The 26242-nt window shown below is 40.9% G+C and overlaps 1 protein-coding gene across 4 annotated transcripts; it reads right to left on the reverse strand.

Annotated features, from left to right (window-relative positions):
- On the reverse strand, nt 1-15876 carry LOC108717773 (transcription factor Ovo-like 2). Of its 4 annotated transcripts, XM_018265118.2 has the most exons (5): nt 14813-15490; nt 14434-14528; nt 13676-13923; nt 7636-7822; nt 3-1204 (listed from the first exon to the last, which is right to left on the reverse strand). In XM_018265118.2, the coding sequence occupies exons 4-5, from the start codon at nt 7748-7750 to the stop codon at nt 888-890; spliced, it is 432 nt and encodes a 143-aa protein (XP_018120607.1). In that variant the 5' UTR covers nt 7751-7822; nt 13676-13923; nt 14434-14528; nt 14813-15490; the 3' UTR covers nt 3-887. The 4 variants fall into 4 exon arrangements, with proteins under 4 accessions (XP_018120609.1, XP_018120607.1, XP_018120608.1 ...); XM_018265119.2 differs by lacking the exons at nt 14434-14528; nt 14813-15490 and adding an exon at nt 15790-15876; XM_018265117.2 differs by lacking the exon at nt 14434-14528 and having other exon boundaries at nt 11-1204; nt 14813-15718.
- Nucleotides 15877-26242: the final 10366 nt, after the last annotated feature.

The raw sequence follows: 26242 nt of genomic DNA on the forward strand, positions 1-26242 counted from the left end.
TGAATGTAAAATTGATGAGGGTGCTATTCTAAGCACTCTTGCAATGTACATTCATTATTTATTTTTTAAATTCCAGGATATTAAAAGATTCATTTACTGTTAACATCAGTAAATTTTGTTGCAACAGCGCCACCTGCTGCCCGTTTTCTGACCAGTCTGACCATCAAGTAGTCAAGGAAGTTGTCAGGAGAAAGAAAGAGGCTGCTCTGATGTTTTTCTGCTTAGGAAAACAATTCTAAATCTCTCTCAAATCTTTCCTAACCAGAAAAACAGAGCAGCAACTTTCTTTCTCCTGACAACCTCCTTGACTACTCAGCAGTCAGAGTGGTCATATAATGACCAAAAGGTGGCGCTGTTGTAGCAAAATTCATTCATATTAACATGTAACCTTTAATATCTTGGAATTAAAAGAAATAATTAATGAATGTACATTGCAAAAGTTCTTAGAATAGCACCCTCGTCAATTTTACATTCACTTATTTTTAAGGTTTTAAGCATTAACTGGTTTAAATTTATCAGAGGATGGCAGGGAATCACAAAATTCAATGAATTATGTAGCAAACTGTCTCCATATGATTGATAAAGGTACCTACTAGCATTTTTCAAACATATGATAGATTCCCTTCAATTTAAGCAAAAATACATTTATATACACAGCTAGAAAATTGGTCCGTTCATATCACATTCATGAGATAATTCTATTTAAAATGCATATTTGAATATTTTGGTCAAATCATTTATCGCAGCAGAAAAAATATATCCAGCTATGGCGAGTTCATTGTATAATTTAAAAAGTTCCCCTACTTTAAAAAGCAATAAGAAAGGCAATAAAAAGATGGGAAGTTCATAAACTTTGTAAACATCTCTCTAAGTGCTGATTTGTCTTCTTACTCTGCCTCCGGCTTTTCCTTTTCTGTGGAGCTTATCTGAAGAACAGATGTGATTTTGGTTTGTAAAATGGCTGCCAGTTTTTTGGTGGTTTTCTTGAGGAAAGCACTTCCTGGGTGGCTATCATAAACATGTAGGTACAAGTCCTCTGGGGAGGGTCCAGTGTAGCCACAATCTTCACAGACGAAGAGCTTGTCCCTGCGTTGCTTGTAAGCGTAACCCTGCTGCACCCCATGGATTTTCTTGAGATGAGATTCCAGAGAACACCTCTGAGTAAATGCCTTGTTGCAGATCTCACATTTGTATGGGCGGATGCCTAGAAAATAAACAGCACAAAAAAACCAACATCATTCTCTGCTGAACCTTCTGATCTAATGAAGCGTTTTAATATACTTGATGGAGTTTCTGTATTTATCCATGTAAAACAAATGTGACCATTGCAACCTTTCAACTTGGCCAGTCTCAAAGACTGTTGGGGGTGATAGAGAGCCACAGACTGGTCATCACTTCTAATCTTTCCAAGGAAATAGACAGAGGGCTTAGAAAAAAATATTTATTATGAAGCAAAAGAATGACGTTTTGGCCTCCTCTAAAGCCGAAAAGTCAGTCTTTTGCTTCATAATAAATATTTTTTTCTAAGACTTGTGAGTGTGGACCCTTCTTGCATTGTGTTAAAGTCCTGCGCGGAACCAATTTGTTAAATCCGAACTGATTGGACCCGCTACCCGACCCGCAAGTACCTTATCCGCAACCCGATCCGCGACCATCAAGAAACAGGAAGTGCTGTCATTGTAAACCGGAAGTGACATCATTAGAAGTTGCCGTGATCAGGGGGAAAAAAGAAATATCAGTAAGTGCTGTCGTTGTAAACTGGAAGTGACATCGTTGGAAGTAGGTGTGATCAGAAAAAGAGGAGTAAAACTTGCTATTGAGAAGAACTGTGACCCGAACCACGACCCGCAAACCAGGAGAACCACCGACCTGTGTCTATACCCGCTCCCGAAACTTCTATGTGCAACCCGCAGAGTTCTGCAGGTTTTTTGCGGGTACCCGACCTGCTGCAGGACTCCATTGTGTGGATTACTCGCTGACCTTACACCCAGGCATATAAGCTGTTTTTTCATGAGTGCCGGCACCTCGATGGACTCGATTTACATCCCCTATAAACACCTCTTTACAAGAAAATTGACACGGACAGTGGCCCTTTATGTGCTGGTTTGTTACAATAAGGAGAGACAAAAGTCTCACCATGAAAGCGCATACAAAGAGTAATATTTTCCTACAAGGTTTAGGGCTGCAGACAAAAGACTTTGCACAAACCTACTGCCATTGAGTATACACACTGTGCCTGCAGCATTGCTACCAGTCTTTATAACATCCTTGTGTTAATCAGACAGACACTGACAAAATCAATTTTCTGACACTTGAGCGGTATATGAAAACCATTTAGCAAGAAACATAATGCAACATTGTTCTCTATATAATTTTCTCTATTAACAGAAAAAAGGATCAAGAATTATAATAGAATTAACCAACATAGTAGGAAAGAATAAGCAATGTAAATATGAACTAAGTAACACCGTAGGACCCATTTAATACGCTGGCCTATGGGAGGCATCCCTCATAGTGCTGGTGGGAACATCTGTTATGCTCAGGACCCCTCAAAAGTTATTAATAGTGGGAAAAATAGTCCTGTTCAAATCATATGGACCCCAGGGGCCTAGGAAAGCCAATCAGGGTGAGGGCTGCATAAATGGACCAATCACAGTGGCATTTTAACATAAAGAAGGCTATTACAGATGAAATATGTATTGCAGCATCTTCTGTAATAAATACATTGGTGGTGCTTATTATTACCCTATATCTGTTATTTCATCAGTCACATCAGCCCCTGTCCATATGAAGCTTCCAATCTAATGTCCCGATCACATTCACACACAGGGGGTCATTTTTATCAGCCTGTATGTGTTTGGAGTGTAGGGGGAAATGGGCAATATACAAACACCTTGCAGATTATTCCCAAACTGGAATTTAACTTGAGACCCCAACACTGCAAGCCAGAAGAAATTGCCAGATATTGATAAACCAATGAATGTGACAGCAATATAATGTTTTGTTAGGGCTCCTACACACAATCATTTATGACTGCATTCCCTTGTGCTGAATTTGTATGTGTTCTGCTTAGGGATGCACCGAATCCACTATTCTGGACGCGGACGTACCCCTGAAACCTTAGCGAAAGATTCAGCCGAATACCGAACTGAATCTGCATATGCAAATTAGGGGTTGGAAGTGGAAAACATTTTTTACTTTCCTGTTTTGTGACAAAAAGTCACGCGATTTCCCTCCTCACCCCTAATTTGCATATTCAAATTGGGATTCGGATTCAGTTCGGCCAGGCAGAAGGATTCGCCCGAATCCGAATCCTGCTGAAAAAGGCTGAATCCCGAACCGAATCCTGGATTCGGTGCATCCCTAGTTCTACTGCAAGGGTTCACATGAGTTAATGCAACCCATTGTTTCCTATACCGGTCTTTCGCCATAAGGAATCGGCAAATGCAGGTGGAAAGGTCAGGTTCAGTGAGTATGGGCCTTATAGTTAACATGTTAACCTATACCTTTCCCTGTGGTAAAATGCATCAAAATGCCCAAATGCAAGAACCTTTTTTGCTTCATTACAAAAACAGTAATATGCATTTTTGTCAATTAAATTAATCTGCAGAATCTACTTTCTGCACAAATTCCATTTAATTTGCTCATGTTGAAATAAGCTCTATTTTTAATATAATAAGACACAGTAACTACTTTTGTCTCATTGACATTATTATTTCATATTGTAAGTCTTTTACTTTTCGTATGCAAATCACTATATAAAATATACACATTGTATACAGTGGATAATCTGCTACACAGATGTATGTATAGGTTAAAGGGTTTGTTCTCCTTCCAACACTTCAACAGTTCAGTTGGTTTCAGATTGTTTGCCAGAAAGACATTTTCTATGTGTGTCTGTTTTTCTAATATTGAAGTTTAATGTTTCAAATCTTTCTTAAAGGATTACTGTACTCCCAAAATGAATACTCGAGCAACAGATAGTTTAAATCAAATTAAGTGACATATTAAAGAATCTTACCAAACTGGAATATATATTTAAGTAAATATTGCCCTTTTACATCTCTTGCCTTGAACCACCATTTTATGATGGCCTGTGTGCTGCCTCAGAGATCACCTGACCAGAAATACTGCAGCTCTAACTGTAACAGGAAGAAATGTTGAAGCAAAATATAGAACTCTGACTGTTAATTGGCTCATGTGACCTAACATGTTTTGTTTGTTTGTGTGCACCGTGAATCGTATAATCCCAGGGGGCGGCCCTTATTTTTTAAAATGGCAATTTTCTATTTATGATTATGGCACATACTATTAGAAAAGTATAGTATTATGAAAATGGTTTATTTACATGAGCTGTTTTATGCAATATCTTTTTATAAAGTCCTACATTGTTTGAGGGGTATAGTTTTCCTTTAAGCAGCTTGGGAGGGAGGTGGGTCCATGACTCTAAACTGTTCTAAACGGATACATTTCTTATCGTTAACCCTGCTGAGCAGCATCCCTGAGTTTCATTAAAGGCAGGTGTTTTGTGAATTGATACATTAGTGATCCAGGTGCAGAATCTGAACTGTTTGATACATTTAGTCGCTATATTTAATTGATACATTTCTCAGTAGTAAATGTGGAATACTGGCAACAATTCTGCACCTGGATCACCAAGCTTCCAGACTAAAACATCAGAGACAGGAATTTTCACAGAATGGCTTCATTTTTTCTTTTCTATTGTTTTTTAATTATTTGCTTCTTCTGACTCTTTCCACACTCAAATGGCGGTCACTGAAGCCACCTAAAAAAATGGTCTGTAAGGCTACAAATGTATAGTTAATTCTATTTTTTATTACTCATCTTTGCATTCAGGCCCTCTCCTATTCATATCCAGTCTTTCTTCAAATCAATGCATGGCTCCCAGGGCAATTTGGACCCTAGCAACCATATTGCGGATACTGCAGACCACAAATAATAAAAAATGAAAACCAATTGCAAATTGTCTCAAAAAAAATCAAATCACTCTATATAATACTAAAAGTTAATTTAAAAGTCTTTATTTCTGGTGAACAATCTGAAAACAACTGAAATGAAAAAAATGGTTTAAAAGGTGAACAACCCCTTTGAAGGAACAGTTCAGTTAGCCAAAAATGTAATGTATAAAGGCTGGAGTGACTGGATGTCTAACATAACAGAACACTACTTCCTACTTTCCAGCTCTCTAACACTGAGTTAGTCAGCGACTTTAAGGGGGACCACATGGGACATAACTGTTCAGCGAGTTTGCAATTGATCCTCAGCATTCAGCTCAGATTCAAAAGCAACAGGTATGACCCATATGCCCCCCTCAAGTCTCTGATTGGTTATAGACTGGTAACCAGTCAGTGGAAAGCAAGAGAGCTGCAAAGCAGGAAGTAGTGTTCTGTTCTGTTATGTTAGACATCCAGTCACTCCAGTCTTCATACATTCAATTTTTGCCTAACTATATTAGAGACATTTTTTTATTTTGCACATGCTATTTTATTTTTATGCTGAACAATTCCTTTAAAAAGAAAAATATAAACCGAATGATTTTCAGATGTAGCGGCTACCAGTAAACTATAAAAACACAGAATACTATCAGCATTTGGTTGGTGCTGGTGCACGCTATATCAGTGATCCCCAACCAGTGGCTTGTGAGCAACATGTTTCTCTCCGACCCCTTGGCTGTTCCTCCCAGGAGCCTCAAAGCAGGAGCTTATTTTTGAATCTGTGGCGTGGAGGCAAGTTTTAATTACATAAAACCAGGTGTACTGCATAACAGAAGCTTCTGCAGGCTGCCAGTCCATAAAGGGGCTACCAAAGCCCTCATGTGGCACCTCAGGGACTTGTCCATGCTTGTGTTGCTCCTCAACTCTTTTTAAATTTGAATGTTGGTAAAAAAAAGTTGGGGACCCCTGCCCAATATGATTTATGAAAAAAGCCACAAGATAGGTGGTGTTTTGTCTGCAACACCCTCCAAAAATGTATTTTACAAAATGTAACAACAAATTACATCAAATTATTAATCTGGGGAGCAGTTTTATTATCAAAAAGCAAATGTGCTCAAGTCGCATGGCAACTGTATCTAATCATGAGTCAGTGTACGGTTTGTCACTGCACATGATACAACATAAAACGGCTGCAAGCCCATTCATGTAAGGCCTGCTATGGAAACGGTTGCAGTGATTTCCTTATTTTTACTTAGAAATGAATCAATCCAGCAAGATCATGGGTTGAGCAAACATAGCTCACCCTGGATTTATAGACTTTGCACACATAATACACACCTGGAGCTGCAGCAACAAGCTGATAACGGAGGGCAAAGTTTGCACTTCCTGGAAATTCAGCCTTAATTTCCAAGGCTCAAGTAACCCATTCATGACTAACCATTTAACTATTTGGATCCTAGCTTTAAATATAATTCATAAACACTGGACAAATGTGCACCTGGGCAGAAACCCATAGCAAAGCATCAGTGGCTGTTTTATTCAGCCACATGCAGGTTGAACAATGAAAGCAAACCTTTCATTGGTTGCCATGGGTTACTGTACAATCAAGGTAGCCTTACACATTTCGTGTTCACCAACACAGCGGTCCCAACCTTTTTTGGCCTGGGGGCCGGGTCGGAAGGGGTCAGTATCCAATTCTGGAACACCAGCGGCCCTGTTCAAGACTGTCCACGGCCCGTTACTACGCCGCAGCCCCGTGGTTGGGGACCCATGATTTAGGGGTTATTTACTAAACCTCGAATTTATCTGTTGGACTTTTTGGGGCAAAAACTGGAATTTTTCGTGATTTATTATACCTCGATGCGCCAAAGAGCCCAAATAACAAAATCCACCATCTCAGACCTGTTGAGGTCCTATATAAGTCTACGGGAGAGGCACCAATCTTGATTTGAAAATATTGTGAATTTGCACTGAGTTTAGCCCAAAAACCAGAAAAATTTGGAGCTTTCAGGCAAAAACCTAAGAAAATCTGAGAGATTCAGGGAAAAAGTCTGAAAAAATTCTGAAGATTTGGGTTTTTGCTCGATTTAATTGTTTTTGTTCCTGAACCAAGTTCGGAGTTTTATTAATAAATAAAGCCAAATCAGGCATGTGAGTTTGGTTGTGGTTTTTTTTTTTTTTAAATAAAATATGAGATAAATTCAGAGTTTAGTAAATAACCCCCTAAGTGTTGGTGAACACAAAACACGCAAGGCTGCCTTGATTGTACAGAATAAACATCAATTTGTTTTTACTGTTAGGAAGCTTTTTGAGTGTCTGCTCAACTACAACACGGTTGGATCCGCTCCTTTAGCTGAAGGCTCAGGGTGATATCCTTGTGTAATTTTCTTCCATCAGTTACTGCCCAGGTGCAAAATTGCCCAGGTTTTATAAATAATGAGCCCTCAAAACTGCAGATTACATCCTGATATTTGGAACGTGAGTAAGTAAAGGAAAGCCTCTTTCATCTCTTTTATGTAATGGCTGAATTACAGTATGTTAGTATGGATTCACCTTAATCAAAATTTTAAAAAGCCATAACATATACAGTTACATGTGGACATAACATTGATCTGTAATACACATAAGCAACCTTTGGAGGGCAGCAAGTAAATACAGTGCTCTGCTGATGTGTCCGTACCTGTGTGAGTCCTCACGTGTCTCTTCAGGTCAAAAGTATCATTAAATCCTTTCCCGCAGAAAGTGCACAGGTGCCTTTTCACTTGATTATGACATTTGAGGTGACGATTGAGCATGCGTTGTAAACGGAAGCCTTTAGCACAGATCTCACAGCTGTAAATCTCCTCACTGCACGATCCAGTTGTAAACTAAGAGGGCAAGATGAGAAAAGTGATTAATTAACAAGAAAAACAGCTTTGGGTTTGATTACTTGTAAAAACTGTGTGTACACCTCATATAACACGTGCACACGCATACAAAAAGCCAACATTGCATGTGGTCTTCTTTGCTTATGAATGAAGTATTGATTATATGACCCCATTAATTGCAAATGGGGTTTTATTGTTAAAGGAAAACTATATCCCCAAAATAAATACTTAACAGATAGTTTACATCAAATTAAATGGCATATTAAAGAATCTTATCAAACTGTAATATATATTTAGGTAAATATTGCCCTTTTACATCTCTTGCCTTGAGCTATCATTTTATGATGGTCTGTGTGCTGCCTCAGAGATCACCTGACCAGAAATACTGCAACTCTAACTGTAACAGGAAGTAGTGTTTAACAGGAAGTAGTGTGGAAGCAAAAGACACAACTCTGTCTGTTAATTGGCTCATGTGACCTAACATGTATGGTTTGTTTGTGTGCACCATGAATCCTCAGATCCCAGGGGGCTGCCCTTATTTTTTTAAAATGGCAATTTTCTTTTTATGATTACCCAATGGCAAATACTACTAAAAAAAGTATATTATTATGAAGGTAGTTTATTTACTTGAAGCAGGGTTTTACATATGAGCTTGTTGATGCAATATATTTTTAGAGACCTACATTGTTTGAGGGGTATAGTTTTCCTTTAAAAAAAAAAAAAGATCACATTCTAATATTTTCGATGTGAAGCATTTTCAATTACTTATGTTATTACTAGTTACTCCCATGAGCCATAAGCCAATCCATTTCCACTAAATGTAAGGGACCTGTTATCCTGAATGCTCGGGACCTGGGGTTTTCCGGATAACGGCCCTTTCTGTAATTTGGATCTTCATACCTTAAATCTACTAGAATATCATGTAAACATTAAATAACAACAATAGGCTGGCTTTGCTTCCAATAAGCTCATGTAAATCTCTGATTTGTGTAAATAAACTATTTTCATCATAATATACTTTTTAAGTAGTATTTGCCATTGGGTAATCATTAATAGAAAATTTCCATTTAAAAACAATAAGGGCAGCCCCCTGGGATCCTAGGATTCATGTTACAAATGTATCAGAGTGCAGTGACTTAGTGTTCTGGGCCTCTAATTTTAATTAAGTTTCAGAAACTTTTTATATTTTTCTAGCATCAGTGCAGGAGATTCAAATTTAAACTAAGAGCAAGGGAGCATTTACTAATTCATCTTGAATGTTCTTCTGTGCCGACATGTGGTATCGCCCCCGGAGCGTGGTGAGTCCAATCCAATCATATACATCCACGGAGCACCAGTCGGATTAAAAACATCCTTTTATTGAAAAATATTAAAAGTCATAAAGCACACTATAGTGAAGATGCTTGACGCGTTTCGTGGTCGCAGTCACTTTGTCAATGAAAGGATGTTTTTAATCCGACTGGTGCTCCATGGATGTATATGATTGGACTCATGAGATATATATATCTGAAGTTTCGGCTCACCTGGAGCCGTCGTCAGGTGAGCCGACTCAGTGCAGGAGATCAAAGAGAACTTGGGTCATTTCAAAAAGAAACCCAGGACTGCAGGTTTAGCTGTCAAAATCAGGACTGTCCTTAGAAATGGGACATTTGGGAAGTATCTGTACATGTAACACATACCTCCCAACATACACATGTCCCACTTTTGAATCTGTGTTACTTTTCTAGAGAAATACTTCAGAACAGGAGCTTACTTATGAATTCTTAAGTAAATGGTACACTAAAGACTACAATAACAATATAATAATACCCCATCTTGTTGAATATACACTGTTGTTATTACATGCCTGTATAAAAATGAAATGTATCAAAAAAATAATGAGTTGCATATGCCCGCTACACATTTTCACAAAACATTATTCACAAATTTAACACAAATTGCGATATCAGAAGCTCATTGTGCTCTCCGCACAACATGACTGCTCGTACACTTCTGTTATTCTCCTTGTTTATTCTGTTAATTACAGAACATGCAAAACATTGTGGTAATTGGAGTCTTGGCTGAAGGAGAACTGACAGTGTTGCAATGGTGTAAGAGGTAATTTGTAAGAGACAGGCAAATACTGCTTTTAGCAGAAATTACATTTACAAAGAACTTTAAAAGCATTAACATTTTTAATGAATTTATATTGGAAAGTTGTTTAGAATTACATTTTCTTTCTTGTATTTTTTCATTTAAGAGAACATGCCCTGTAAAATGAATAAATATTTATTTTATGGTTATTCTGTCCATCATAATATTGACCTGCAAATTTGTGTTAATTCATTATGTCTTATTTTAATTAATCCAGAGACTCAATAAGCCTAAAATAGTTGCTTGGCTTTACTAAGCAGCAATGTTAAAAGTAACTGTCTATCATACTAGCTTGTCCCTTTATGCTACATGTACGACTAATGACTATTGTACAAATTGTTTAATACAGGCAAAATCAGGTTTCTATTAGTTTCTATCACAAGAACTAGAACTACTGTATAGTACAGAGTATGTATCATATGGAATGTTACTAGTCAGTATAGTTTGCTGTTGACCTGATTTAATTTGAACTTTTGTTTATTTTCAATACCAACCTCGTTGGCAAATTATTCCAGCTCTAAGTTATTGATCCGTGGGGGAACTGCACAGGCCATCAGGCACTCAAAATACTGCATCAGCTTAGTACTTATACTGCTCTATTGCATTATCCTGATCCTTTATCTGTAATTACGAAGGACAACACAGGAAAAGGGATCAAAGGATCTGAAGTAAGGGAAGCAGTAAATCTTTTGAAAATCACTGAAACCTTAGTTTAATAAATCCTACATGCAAAAAAAAGACAAAATAAATAAAAAGGACTGACACTGTTGTACTTACAAACCAGTTAGACATGAAATTATGCCTATAAATGCAAATGACTGATCACTGTACTTGTAAAACGTTCATGTTTGACTTCACAGCTTTATCTAGAAACGATTTTAGAACCTATGGATCATTATCTTTGTATTTCAATATAACTATTAAATATAGAAATACAGGTAAGGGGTCAACTGGAATGCTTGAGGCCCAAATGTATTCAGATAAGGGGTCTTTCTATAATTTGAATCACCATAATTTGTCTTATAAAGAAAACATTCAAACAAAAACACAGTATTCTTTTGCTTATAATGATAACTAAGCTGTATACATCTTTATGTGCAAGATTTGCAATCTCATAAACAGAAATCCAATATCTAGAAAGCTTTTAAGCAAATAATTGAAATTTTTAAAAACAATATGCTTTTTTCTCTGTATCTCTATAGTAATAAAACAGTTCTTTTTTACTAAGATTAATAGATCTGGTGGTGGCAAAACAATCCTATTGAATAATTGTTATTTTTAGTAGTCAAAAATTATGGATAATAGATCCCATACTTATATGGTTTTATTATTAAAGAGAAAGGGGAAATTAAAAAATGGTTTAAATAGGAATATGGCATTCCTATATTATAGCTCTTTCTGAATCACAGGCTTTCAAATTATATTTTATTCCTAAAAGAAAGGTATGGGATCTATCACAAAGTATTTTTTAAAGCTGCTGAGCGCCAATGTAGTTACAAACATAATGGAACACTATCAGCAAACAGTTACCTCTCTATCTGTACCTGTGAATAAATATTTGAAGTATAGTAAAGACGCATTTCATGTTGCAAATGCCTTTGTACTTGTATAGAGGAGTGTACTGGTATATCTGTCTTGTTCCTTTCTCTTAAAGAGATTCTGTCATGATTTTTATGATGTAGTTTTTATTTCTAAATGACACTGTTTACACTGCAAATAATTCACTCTACAATATAAAATGTAATTCCTGAACCAGCAAATGTATTTTTTTTCAAGTTGTTATATTGGTGTTTAGGCGCCATCTCAGGTCATTTTGCCTGGTCATGTGCTTTCAGAAAGAGCCAGCACTTTAGGATGGAACTGCTTTCTGGCAGGCTGTTGTTTCTCTTACTCAGTGTAACTGAATGTGTCGCAGCGGGACCTGGATTTTACTAATAAATGCTGTTCTTAGATCTACCAGGGAGCTGTTTTCTTGTGTTAGGGAGCGGTTACCTTACGATTGTTCTGTTAGGATGCTGGAGGAGAAAGGGGGGGGGGGTGATATCACTCCAACTTGTAGTACAGCAGTAAAAAATGACTGAAGTTTATCAGAGAAAAAGTCACTTGACTGGCAGCTGGAAAACTGACAATATGTCTAGCCCCATGTCAGATTTCAAAATTAAATATAAAAGAATCTGTTTGCTCTTTTGAGAAACTGATTCCACTGTAGAATTCTGCTGGAGCAGCACTATTAACTGATGCGTTTTGGGGGAAAAAAATTCCCATGACCGTATCCCTTTAACAACTATCAGTTTTGTCATCATCATCATCATTTATTTATATAGCGCTGTCAAGATACGCAGTGCTTTTGTCCCATTTAATGGCTAAGGCACCATAATTCTAAGCAACTTTCCAAAACAGATACATCCTTTTTTTCGCCCATAGGTTTTAAAGTTAATTGTAAATGTAATTGCAATTGAAAGCAGTTGTATCCCTTTCTGTTCAGAATCTGGCTATAGAAACAGTGTAGCAGTTAGTTTGTCCTTTAATCTGCTGTTTCTGATACGTTGTTTCAGGAGTCAGAAGTGCAGATAACATCAACGGCAAGGCAGATACTGCGTTCTAGAGCAATTACATTGACAAACAACTTAAACTATTGAATACAATGAATGGATGTATATTAGAAAGTTGCTTAGAATTACATTTTCTTTTAGTAAAGAAAAATAAGCAGTTATTGGGCAAAGAACCCCTGTGATTATAATGTGTCAGTAGTTTTATTTGGAAATGTAATTGCAGCTGGAAGCAGTTATTTGTTTATACCCTTCTGTTCTATGGTTATATGGTTATATATGCAAAAAAAAAAAAGAAGTGTTTTTTTGGTGGAGAAAGTGCGCTCTGTAGATCTATACATCATCTTTATATCTGGTAGCATTTGCCATCTTAGCAGCTGACTGTTTTGACAAATCCTCTGTTCTATTGCTATTTGTATGCATACATTTTAAGAATTCATGGTGAAATTATTTAAAGGGGTTGTTAGCCTTCAAACAACTAGTTGTTTTCAGATACATTGCCAGAAATAACTTTTTACATTGACTATCTATTTTATGTATCCCCGTTTTTCTAATATTGAAGTGTAAAGTGTTGTTTTTCACCTTCTAAAGCAGCTCTGGGAGGAGGGGGGGGGGTTGCCAACCTGTTGTAAATTGATACATTTAGTCGATACATTTCTTATCTTTGTCCCTGCTGAGCAGAATCTCTGGGTTTCATTATAGGCAGCAGTTAGAATTGATACAATAGTTGCTAATACTCCAGAGATGCTGCTGAGAAATGTATCAAGTAAATGTTGCAAAATTGTAACAGTTTAGAATCCGCACCTGAATTACTGAGCTGCCAGACTGAAACACCAGAGACAGGAACACTCAACTTTAAACTTACATTTTGGAAAAACTGTAAAAAAATATATATAAAAAAAAAATGGAAAGTAATTGAAAAAAGTCTATTTTTGGGGATCAATTTGAAAACAACTGAACTGAAAAAGGGTGTTTGGAAGGTGAACAACCCCTTTAAGAAACTGTTAGGCAACTGAAGAGTTAATTGGTATGTAAATACAGAACCAGTGGGTGAACTCGAGATAGTTGCAAGTAGGACCAAGGCTATATGCTACAGCATTGCCCTCCGATTAAATTTTGCCATTTCCATAATTTTTCAATGCATTTAAAAAAAAAAAAAAAAATTAAATACCTTAATTTTGGATCTGGCCGATGGTCTTTTTTCGCGAGGGTCTGATGCCAGTCCCTCCGCATCTTCTTTATTTGCGGTGTCTGTTCTAGACAAAGAGACAAGTCCACTCTGAGGGGTGCTGGTGATGCTATCATTACAGCTCCCACAGTCACTGCTGCTCCTCTCAGGACTGTCCTCCGCAGGGTCCCCAGCGCTGCTGTTACTGAGGCTATCTTCAGTGTCATACTTCAAGATACAGTCTATAGTGTCTGCAGACAAACAAGAGAGCAGGAGATGAAGAGATAAGGCGCCACACAAAAGCCCAGCATCACCTGCAGGTAACTTCTATTTGCCTTTCATTAAGGCAGAGCTGAGCCCTTGTCCCCAGGAGCAAGAATCACTAAAGAGGGAGGGGGAAGGTGGATTACTAGGGGAGGAGGCGGCGAGCCAGGGCACTGTTTGAACTGAGGGTGTAGCTACAATGTTAGGTTCCCATTAACAAGTCAATAGCACAATGCAAACAAGCACGGCTTGGAGTGATGGCGTGGAGCTTTCCCGTTAGATTGGAAAACACCTCTAGAAGAACAAAGTTCCCACCCCCCCTCACAGCTTTGGTACAGCCAGGTGCGTTCTGCGCCACTCTACATCGCCCCGAGGGGTGTGACACGACACAACTTGAGCCCGTTACGTGCGTGGCACCTGAGCCAGTCGCACCCACACCCCCACATATAGGACCTTCCCGCGGGACGCCCCGTTTATCAATTCAACGTCTGCCCTACCTCATGCGCGCTGTCACTCGCACACGATACAAAGTGCGTCAGACTTTCACTGCCGGCCCGCGGGCCACAACTCTATCCCGGCCGGTCCTGTTTCCCTTATTAACCAAGAAAAACAAATCATGATTCACGGAATATAAGGAGATCATGTAACCGTGAATGGCGCTGTTATATGAATAAAAACGCCACAAACTATCGTCGTGCACTGGCCAGGTGTGAAACAAAAAAAAGTCAATTATGGCGCAATTGAATAAATGCTCGAATGCAGAACCCCCCCCCCCCCCGCGAAATGGATTCGTCCCGGCGCGACTCTATTATAAAAAGCCGTGTGTTTCCTCAGAGTCACGTAATAATAGAGGCTCCCGCCATTCCCCGCGCTCACCTGGGATATAGGTATCTGCTCTCTCCTCGTCCGGGAGTTCGTCCCAGTTACGGATGACGGGCGGGGGGCTCCTTCGCTTCACCAGGAAGGCTCTGGGCATGATGACTGCTGGTGACCGGCTGCTGAGCCCGCCGCGGACTAAACTACTTTTTTTTCACCTTGCGGTTTCCTCCTGAACTTTTCTTTCGCCGCCCTCTGCCCTCACTCAAGTCGGGACAGATTCCTCACAGGTAGCGATATGTAAGCGAAGTTATCCCGAGTGGGATTCGGGCGCCCACTCTCTGTACCCACAAAATGCCAAGAAGATAGTGGAAGAGAAAAATGCAGCAGGAACTGTAGGAGCGAGCGAGCATGCGTGCTGCCAATATAACGGTGTCAACAAGCGCTCCTCTACCTGTCCGACCGGTTTGAGCAGCAGAGTCCCTGCCCTTCCTCAGACGCTGCCTGTTTGCAGAAGAATGAAGAACGTCTGACACAGACAAAGCCTTTCCAGCAGCAGCAGCAGCAGTGTCGCTCCATCCAGGGGCCCAGCAGCGCTCCTCAAGGGCCACTACTACTACACACACCTTACTATAACCACAGCAGGCAGGGTTGCCAGGTCTAATTTTCAAAACCAGCTACAAAACCAGCCCACAACTAGCCAAGCGGCACTTTAAAGGGATATTGTCATGGAATTCTGCACTGAAATCCATTTCTCAAAAGAACAAACAGATTTTTTTTTTTATTTTCAATTTTGAAATCTGACATGGAGCTAGCCATATTGTCAGTTTCCCAGCTGCCCCCAGTCATGTGAGTGGCCACTCACTGAAAGCACACAGGCACAGTTTGGAGTAACAGAGGTTACTAGATTTTCTTTATTTAAACACACTGGATATAATAGCATTCCAAGGTTCATTAGTATAGATGGGGTGATGGTCTCACACGGATGATGTCACACTCACCTGTGATGGTCTCACACTGATGATGTCACAACTCACCTGTTTGGCGCCATTTTTTCACTTTAAAAAGGCATCACTGTAATGGAGTTTGCACTTCCTGAAGATGGCTCGAGTAGAGGAGCTGAAACTTTAAAATAAACTTTTTTTGTGTTTATTTGAAGGATCAGCAATCTCCCATTAGTTTAGTGAATGAAGTGTTGTTTTATTGAATACACAATATTAGATCATTAGAACAAACAAGGGAAAGTTGTGCTCACCACTAATTTTTAAAAACATCAGGCGGGCGTGCAATGAGTCTGTGACCACAAAATACATATAGACAAATACAAAATTCCTCTGCACTCAACCCATTATCAATATATTAAAGACACTGACATTTTGTGCATACTGCTACTGAAAAATGCCTTACCCTTTAAACAAAACAGGGATTGTTTGTCCATATATTGCAATATATTTAAGCTGGCCAACTACGTCAAAGTCATCCCATATCTGGCCAGTCCTACGCTTAATTTTCATCTGATTCATTAAGAATTCTATTGCTTCATTATACATTTTACAAAGGGACTAAGTTTTACCTGCAACTTACTTGCTGCTTTCAAAGTAAAACTCCCAAACTTGGCTGCCCTTTTATTAGACACCAGTGGGATCACCTGACTATAGCTGGGAAGGGTGGGAGCTACAACATGGAGCTGGTCACTGCTCCTGTATAACTATAACAAACAAGGGAAAGTTGTGCTCACCACTAATTTTTAAAACCATTAGGCAGGGGTGCAATGAGGCTGTGACCACAAAATACATATAGACAAATATCCACTAAATCTATCTATTTACTCTTATATTTGTCTATATATATATATATATATATATATATATATATATATTATGCATAGCAGATAATAGCCACTAGGAATGTCATAGCATTAGTAGCTTGCCATTCCCCAATCCATCCCTATAATTAGTGCAATTAAAGCAAACACATTCATTCTGCTCAGTGCAAAGCACTAAGAGGAAATTCGGCAGCCCAGATGTACAAATGGAAGGCTTTATGGAAAGGCTTTTCTACAAACAGTCGGTGTGCTTCAGTGCACACAAGTTAACGTAGAAACTTTAAAAATGACAGGTCAGTTATTTCTTTTTTTTTTTACCGCATGATGAGCATTATTAAATGAATTAATCATTATTTTCTGAATACCTAATTCTGTTGCAATTGTAATTACAGTAGGGTTAATTGGTTTTGGAAAGTGTAAAAGAAACTAAATATGAAACCAAGGTCTTATCTCGCTAACTCATACAATGCAACGTGCTTCGACAATAAGCTGTTGTGCTGTGGTGTTCTGGGTTTAATTCACAGTGGATATCTATTGTAGGGAACAAGAGAAAATCCCAAGAAAGCCAAATATAATGCACAGTCCCATTCTGGTTATTTTGAATGAAGCCTGGAACTCTAGATAAAAACATAACCTTTATTAGAAAATTAATAAAACAAAGGATCAATTTAAAATGACTCTATATGGTCTACAGGCAAATACAGTATATACTGGTAAAGGTCTGCCTATTATGAAATCAGAATTTCAGTATAGGCAGGCACTGGGCTCAGAATATTGGCACAGGGCAGAATGATTAGGTTGGTACTTGGATCATGGGGGTGGTGGGTGTCGTTGAACTTATAACAAATGAGTAAAAGGACCTATTGGTGTAACGCTCTAGTATAGCTTTAGATTACTGACAGGAGATGGACTGATTTTTGTTTTTGGTGGGTGGGATTTACCCCTGAACTCATAAATATTGACAGAATGATACATTCCTAAGTTTATTTTTCAGCATGAAAGCCACTGATACATCGTTACTGATTTATATGCTACTTTGTTTTACACTGATTCACCTATGCTAAAGTGTTTTTTGTTAACACATACTGATAACTGTATGATAAAGCAAATAACCTGTTATTTATCTGTTCACAGTGAATTCACAGCAAATTCACTTCACCCAGAATTAATGGGTTGGGGTCTTGGGGAATAATATATACCTATTATCAGATTGTTGCCTCTAGATTGTATAGTTCCCAAGAAAAAATGCAATATCAGTTTTCGTCATGCAGTCACCTGTTATAATGTACAGTATCATATAATCAACTAAACAAAAATAATAGGGATACTTTTTGAGGAATAAAATTAAACCCAAACAAAGATCTTTGTCACAGTGTATTATGCAGATAAATAAATGCTCCATATTAGAATAGATAAAGGTTCCCACATCATTTAGAAATGAAAAATAATGTGTTTGATTAGAAACACATTGATTTAGATCAATGGCACTCAGGGCAAATACAATTGTTTTGTTTTTATAAGCAGCATGGCTGCGGACTGAGAATTAAAATAGGCCCTGGCATTTTTGGTACACAGTGGCCCAATCAGTCCACATAGAGGCCCAAACATCTCCCACCAGCCCACTAAATACTGACTTTCTATGGGACCTTATAGCAGCCCCTCTGGCATTTGCCAGAACCCACAGATTGCCAGTCCAGGCCTGGTACTGAGTAAAGTTACTTATGTCACATGACTAAGAAGTTGTTAATGGCTGTCCTCTCCATGCAGTCTGTGGATCAATATGGGTCATTTTGGTACCCACGTTAAGGGCAGGACTCCATGGATGATTCTGCATCAACGGATGTCGCATTGTTGATGCGACACGACTGTCGGATGCAGTTGCAGCGTCTGCATATGACAGTCATGTTGCGTTGCATCAACGATGCAACACGATCCGACGATAGAATTATTTACCTTATTTCCGTCGCATCCAACGTGACGCCTGCGTTTTTGCACAGCGCGTTGGATCGCGGCGGAATCGTCCATGGACTCCTGCCCTTAAGTGCAAATAAATTAAAGAAAGCTGCGCAATTACCCAATTTGAATAATTTACCTCTGGTGATTTACTTGCCCACGATGCAACAGCATTTCCCAAGTCACCCATGGCAGACAATTCACCAACATGGGTTAATCCCGCCTATCAGGTCACTGGACAGGAAAGAGTTAACGATCGGTATAAATACCTTGCTCCTCCCAGCAATCCTCGTCTTTTTTCCTGTCCAGGTCACGACAGGCTGCTACAGACTGCTACAGGCTGCTACAGATGGCTAAAAGGCTGCTAAGCTTACCATACCAGAGTGGGTCTCTCTCTCTCTCTCTCTCTCTCTCCCCTCTGATGCCTCCAAGTGCACCCTATACGGGTTGTGGTGAGAAGAACCCGTTGGGCAGGGTTGTGTGCTGGAGCTGCTGTAAGAATTCCCTCCTAAAGGTAGAGAGGAGGATGAAGCAGTCCAGAGGATCAGCCGTTTCAGATGGATTCGAGGCTGGGTAAAGTGTTTTGTTCCATGGAAGAGCACACGCGCCAATGCGGACGCGCGTCGAGTACGGACGCGGAAGCGCGTGTAAGACGCGCGCCTGAGTTGACGCGAACGGAGTGACGCGTGCCGGAAGTGACGCACGCGGAAGACGCGCGCCCGGAAATGGACGCGCGCGCCCGGAAGTGACGCGCGACCGGACTGACGCGCGGGAAAACGGCGTCAGGAAGTGACGCAATAAGAAGACGCTGGCAGTGTGTGCAAGGCTGGCGTTTTGGCTGGATGTGATTGTACACTTCGCCGGAAGTTGGAGAGCGTTGGTTCACTCGACTACAGACTGTGAGTGCCTTTCCAGTGGAATCTTGCTTTTGTAATTGAATTTATGCTTATGGAATAATGTGTTACAGGTTACTATGGATCAGCCTGGCTCTGGAAAAGGATCTCAGCCCAAAGGTCCTAGGTAAGCTGGCTGTGGATATATGGATGTAATGAGAGAGAACGATAATTAGTGGCTGATGGTTGTCTTTTCCATTTTCAGCCTACATATGTCAACTGAATTGCAGAAAGGGGAGCCTACTCTCTCAAAGAAAGCGGCTTCAGCTACGGACCCAGTAGCGTCTGCAGACCCTCAGCCTTCAGGAGCCCCACAATTGGATGCTCTGGTCTCCATCATCAAGCAAGCTGTAGTACAAGGCATGCAAGAGGCTACTGCTTCTACCTCTGGGGTACAGAGGAAAGCTAAGAGGGTCAGAGATTTGCCATATGAGTCTCTATCAGATGTGTCAGATGAAGAATTGTATTCTCCAGGGGACGCACATTCAGAACTCTCAGAGGAGGGAGAAGTGTTTTCTGAGGAAGAGATTGCATTTGATCCTACAGCGATAGAGAATCTGGTAAAGGCAGTAAGGAAGACGCTATGTCTTTCGGAAGAGCTACCTAAGTCTAGTTCAGCAGATAAATTCTTCCCATCGGTCAGGAAAAGACAGGTGACTTTCCCGGTGCATGATTCAATTAAGGAAATCATCAGCTCTGAGTGGAAGAGAACAGAGAAAAAGTTTGTTATCCAGGGGAAGTTTGCAAAAAAGTATCCGGTGGAGGAGTCTTTCTCTAAATTGTGGGACAATCCGCCTAAAGTCGACGCTGCGGTGGTAAGGTTGGCAAGAAAGACGACGCTGCCAGTGGATGATGCAGCAGCTTTCCGTGATCCAATGGAGAAACGGATCGAAACCAACCTCAAGAAGACGTTTATAGCGGCAGGAGCAACTTGTAGACCGGCAGTAGCTATGACCTCCACATCAAGAGCTATGAAGGTGTGGTTGAATAACCTGGAAGATGCCATTTCTTCTAATGTCAAAAGGTCTGGGTTACGTGAAATGTTGTCTGAATTGAAACTAGCGGTGGATTTCATGACCGATACCTCTCTAGATCTGGTACATCTAGCTTCAAGAACTATGGCACTTTCGGTGTCCTCAAGAAGGGCTTTGTGGTTGAAGCCATGGCTGGCGGATTCAGCCTCTAAGGGGAATTTATGTCAGTTGCCGTTTGAGGGAGAGATGCTCTTCGGTGAGAAACTCGATTCCATCATTAAGAAAGCTTCCGGGGGCAAGAGTGTATTTTTGCCGCAGGAGAAGAGATTCAGGCGTCAAGGGGGGAGGCCTAGTTCCCCCATTAACAGGTCCTTTCGGGGTTCAAGACAGCCTAGATATGGAAGGACTGCCGGAAGACAGACTAATTGGAAGCCCACAAGGGGGGAAAGTAGGCCTCCCAATAGGAGAAGTTCTACTTTCAGCTCAAGCCATACGGAGAAGAAGCAATGAGATCAGGCCGGCTCAGACCAGCAGAGTGGGGGCACGTCTAACATCCTTTTATGCGGTCTGGGCCTCAAAAATCAGAGACCAATGGGTCCTGAGGGTGATTCAGGAAGGATATCAGTTGGAGTTCCACAGGGTGCCGTCTCGCAATGTGTTCAAGGTGTCTTCAGTCCCGCAGGTACCAGGTTCGGACCAAGTGTTACAGGAGTATGTAGATCAACTCCTGAACTCGGGGGCAGTGGAATGGGTTCCGAAGTCCCAACAGGGCTTAGGTTTCTATTCGAAGCTCTTTCTAGTCCGGAAGGCCTCGGGGGCATTCAGACCGGTACTGGATTTACGCCCTCTGAATCAGTTTGTCAACTGCAGGCGCTTCAAAATGGAATCACTGACGTCCATCCTACAAGCAGTTCCTCCACAATCATGGCTAATAAATCTGGACTTGAAGGACGCATATTTCCATGTACCAGTGCACAAGACACACCGGAAGTATCTTCGATTTGTTTTCAGAGGTCAACATGTCCAGTTTACCTGTCTTCCCTTTGGCCTCTCAACGTCCCCAAGAACGTTTACAAAAGTCCTGGTCCCGGTCGTGGCTTTTCTAAGAGTAGAAGGTGTGCCTATATTTCATTACCTGGACGACATTCTGTTGGTGGCTTCATCAAGAGAGGAAGCTCTGAAATTCAGGGACAGAACAATCCTGGTACTCCAACAGTTCGGTTGGGTAATAAACTGGGAGAAGAGCAGCTTACTTCCGTCACAAAGGATGGTCTTCTTGGGTGCACACCTGGATACGCAGGAAGGAATAGTTTCACTTCCTCAAGAAAAGATACAGCATATATTGAGACAAATAAGACAGTTCAAAGAACAACAAAGAGTCTCAGTAAGATCATGCATGTCGGTCCTAGGTCTCATGGCATCTACGATCCAGATGGTGAAGTGGGCCAGGTGGCACATGAGGCCTCTCCAACAATTCTTCCTGAGGGAGAATGCTTCAAGACAGTTGAAACTAAATTCACGAATTGTAGTTTCAGAGGACGCCAAAGACAGTTTAAGTTGGTGGCTGGTTGTAGGAAATTTGACTCAGGGGATGGTCCTTGCAAACCCCCCGTATGTGGTGATCACGACAGACGCTTCAGAGAGAGGCTGGGGTGCAGTACTGGAAGGCCGCAGTGTTCAAGGTCATTGGAACCTGCAGGGTGTCTCCTCAAACATTCTGGAACTACGGGCCGTGAAAGAGGCATTGCTGGCCTTTTCAGAAAAGATTCTACATGCCTGGGTAAAGATTCAGTCAGACAATGTTACAACTGTGTCTTATGTGCAGAAGCAAGGTGGCACCAGAAGCGCCCGACTGCTAAAAGAACTGGCCCCAATAATGACGTGGGCAGAGGAAAATCTAGAAGGGCTGACAGCCTTACATATTCCAGGCAGTCAGAATACGGAGGCAGACTTTCTCAGTCGCAACACCTTGCAACCAGGAGAATGGAGTTTATGTCTGCTAACCTTTCAAGGCGTAGTACAGAGGTTCGGAAGGCCAGAAATCGATCTTATGGCCACGGACAAAAACCACAAGTGCAGCAGGTTCTTCTCCAGGGCACCATGTCCTCTGGCAGAAGCAGTGGATGCACTCCTCCAGGATTGGAGCAGGATATTTGGTTATGTTTTTCCGCCCTTTCCAATGATTTGGAGGGTGTTGAAAAAGGTGGATATCGAAAAAGCCTTGGTCATAGCCATAATTCCGTATTGGCCGAGACGCCCTTGGTTTCCGCTCCTGCAGAGTTTGGCAGTGGAGCCACCTCTGAGACTGCCTCTTCAGCCGGATTTGTTATCCCAGGGCCCAGTGGTCTACGAGGGAGTGGATTCCCTGTCACTGACGGCATGGAAATTGAAAGGCAGAGGCTAGCAGAATATGGTTTCCAGGAAGATCTGGTGAATTTCTTATTGAAGGCTCGGAGGGCTTCTACCTCGGCTCAATATTACAGGGTCTGGAAGTGTTTCGCAGAATTTGCAGTACAACACAAGTTTGACCCAAAAGATCCTACTGTCCAACAGGTGATTCAGTTCCTGTTTGTGGGTTTCCAGAGAAAACTTAGCACAAGCACCCTGCGAGGTCAAGTCTCCGCATTATCTGCATTGTGTGGTCATTCCTGGGCGGAGGAGCCTCTGGTTAACCGGTTCTTCAACGCAATGAGAAGGGTGTGTCCTTTCAAGAAATCCAGAGTTCCACCTTGGGACCTTACGATTGTCTTACGAGCCTTAATGTCTTCACCTTTTGAGCCTTTGCGGAAAGCCTCGGACTGGCATGCGACATTGAAAGTCCTGTTTCTGGTCGCTATTACCTCAGCTTGCAGGGTTGGTGAGATTTCTGCTTTGTCAGCAAAAGAGCCAGACACAGTTGTCTATCCGGACAAAGTGATTATGAGACCATCTTTTGAGTTTCTTCCAAAAGTAATCTCCCAATTTCATGCCGATTTGGAAATTACACTACCTTCTTTCTGCCCGTCTCCAAAGTCTAACAAGGAGCGAGAATGGCATACTTTGGACTTGGTGAGGGCCGTTTCGCATTATCTGACGCGAACGAAGGATTGGCGAAAATCTGACAAGTTATTCCTGATTCCGAGGGGCCCTAGAAAGGGTATGGCACCAGCTAAATCTACGATTGGCCGCTGGATTGTCTCCTGCATTGCTCTAGCTTATCGGTTGACAGGCAATGAGATTCCTAAGGACCTGAGGGCTCACTCTACAAGAGCCATGGCTACTTCCTGGGCGGCGGAAGCCAAGGCCCCGCCAGACCTCATCTGCAAGGCTGCGAGGTGGACATCTTCTTGTACCTTCATTCGTCATTACAGACTGAATGTGATGCTGTCTCAAGATGCAAAGTTTGGAAGAAAGATTTTGCAATCTGTTGTTCATGCTAAATAAAGTTTTTTGGTTGATCGATAATGGTCCCTCCCTTCTTTAAGCTTGGGGAAATCCCATGTTGGTGAATTGTCTGCCATGGGTGACTTGGGAAATATAGAAATTTTTTCATACTCACCGTAATTTCTATTTCCAAGTCACTTCCATGGCAGCATTCACCAACTTCCCTCCCTTCTTCTGGAGCTTGTTACTAGACGAGGATTGCTGGGAGGAGCAAGGTATTTATACCGATCGTTAACTCTTTCCTGTCCAGTGACCTGATAGGCGGGATTAACCCATGTTGGTGAATGCTGCCATGGAAGTGACTTGGAAATAGAAATTACGGTGAGTATGAAAAAATTTCTATATTTCAGTCATTAAAGCACAGGCAACAATCAACCCGTGTACCATTGCCCCAAATGAAAAAGAACATTTCCATAGCTGCCCTTGCTTGTTTTCGAAAAAAAATCACCATGCCTTAATGCAGGCTTCAAGTTTTGGGGCATTCACTGAAGGTGTGACTCATTCATCAGAATTGATAGTTTGTGCCAGGGCCACCATCATGGAGGCACGGGTACAAGTTTTCCGGGCCTGGGCCTAAAGGGGGGCCCAGCTATGCTGCAGTTTTTAAATATCCGGGCCCCCCCTTGGCAGCGCTGAAAACATGCCGCCTCTTCGAAACTGCTCAAAAGCCGAGGTCAGGAAAGGAGCCGAACTACCGAAGTCCCTAATCCGTGAAAAGACCCAAAGTCACAGAAAAGAGCCGAACTTGAAGTCCTGAAGTCGAAACCCCAGGGGGCCCCAAAAATTTTGTTGTACGGGGCCCCATGATTTGTAATGGCGGCCCTGGCTGTAGCCACTTTGAGGTCTGCCCTTCCAGCCACCTGAAATCTAATTTATTTATTTTTAAGTGGATTGTCTTGCATTGTTTGGTATATTTACACTTCATTTTAGAGCAACTAAAGTAGAATAGAATTCTGAAACCCCACTCATCACCAGCATCAACACGTGTCCCTGGTTAATTTAGTACCAGTGAATTTTATTCACTAGACTAGATTGTTCAAAAACACAAAAGGTGATTTGTAATTAGCCTCAATGCCTTTCATTCCTAAACCTATTAACATGCCAGTAACATAATTTACACCTGTGCAAAGTCCATCTTTTGATTAATGAATAGCAGTTCCTCCCAGTTGCCTTTTCCCCAGTCAAGATCTAATTCTTTCACTCTGACTTGCCCAGTGACATTGCAGCCGCTATGTCTACCTACAGTATGAACTTTCTATTCCATTAATCAGCATTAATTGCCAGGTTCACTGGGAGCTGTAGTTTAAGAACAGCATACGCTGGCCTCATGACTGGCATTTTAAACTCATCACAGATTGATAGCTATAATGAACCCAAATGACGTTTAGGTCTTATTTCTAGTTTTGGTAAGTGTGTGCAGGGACATTCATTTATGAGCATACATACCGATTAAATTGTGGCACCAGTGACTTTATCTAAGGAGCAATATACTTTGGCAGCACAACTAATCTGTGTGTTCTGTTGCCTAAATCTGATTTAGACGTGGGTACCCTTGTAACCACATCTGCTTTGTGAGTGAAACTGAGTTAAGGTATACATATATTGACTTTGGTCAGGTTGCCAAATCAGCATATCTTTCACTGATATGGCCTCCTTGATCCGATCATTTGGCCCCATCACTATGACGAGGGATACAGATCGCAGGGTGTGGACTATATGAGTGAGCTGATGCTCTCCTTGCTGTGGCAGAATTTGCAAACCTCATTTTCATGTGGCTGAAATCTTGGCCAGATATCTGTTAAAGTGGCCATAGACGTAACAATTACAAATTTTCCAAGAAAGATTCTTTGTTTCAATACAAATATGTAGAGCTGAATCGTCAGCTATACAGGTAAAACAATAGAATTCTACCTGTATCTGAATATTCAGCACTTTCCAGTGGCCTATGTTTGGATGCCTTTCAAAATTCTCTACTTGGGCAGAAAATTTACCTAAATACCTTTTTTGTTCCACTTACAGCTTGCAGCGTTCTCAGACTAAACAGGAGCCTGCATCCAATCAACAGGTAGAAGAGCCTGATAGGCAGAGCTGAGATTGGCTACCCACAGCCTACTTTGCTTCTGGACAAGGACTTTTAGGACACATTTAACACTCTGTAACAGATTAGAATGGATCTATGGGCAGTTCCAATAAAGGTCTCATTTTTAAAAGTAATATTACTTTTTTTTTTATACCAGACTGAAATCATCCACCATGTATTATTATTTATTGTTTTAAAAAACCCTTTATATTCCCAGACTCTGACAATCTGCAAAGCATTATAGAACTTAATCTTCACTTCCTGCAGCAGATATTTCTATTGAGCTTTAGGGCCGAGACACACGTTCAGATTCGTGTAGATTTGTCTCCCGGCGACAAATCT

The sequence above is a fragment of the Xenopus laevis genome, chromosome 5S (assembly GCF_017654675.1).
Source record: "Xenopus laevis strain J_2021 chromosome 5S, Xenopus_laevis_v10.1, whole genome shotgun sequence".
NCBI classification, from domain to species: Eukaryota; Metazoa; Chordata; class Amphibia; order Anura; family Pipidae; genus Xenopus; species Xenopus laevis.

What these genes read in the sequence shown, in the direction of transcription:
- LOC108717773 (XM_018265117.2), bottom strand. Translation starts at nt 14,912, where the DNA reads ATGCCCAGAGCCTTCCTGGTGAAGCGAAGGAGCCCCCCGCCCGTCATC. An exon ending in AGCAGATACCTATATCCCAG is followed by an intron (nt 13,924 to 14,812) that starts GTGAGCGCGGGG and finishes GTTTGTCTGCAG; the next exon opens with ACACTATAGACTGTATCTTG. An exon ending in CGGCCAGATCCAAAATTAAG is followed by an intron (nt 7,823 to 13,675) that starts GTATTTAATTTT and finishes TTGCCCTCTTAG; the next exon opens with TTTACAACTGGATCGTGCAG.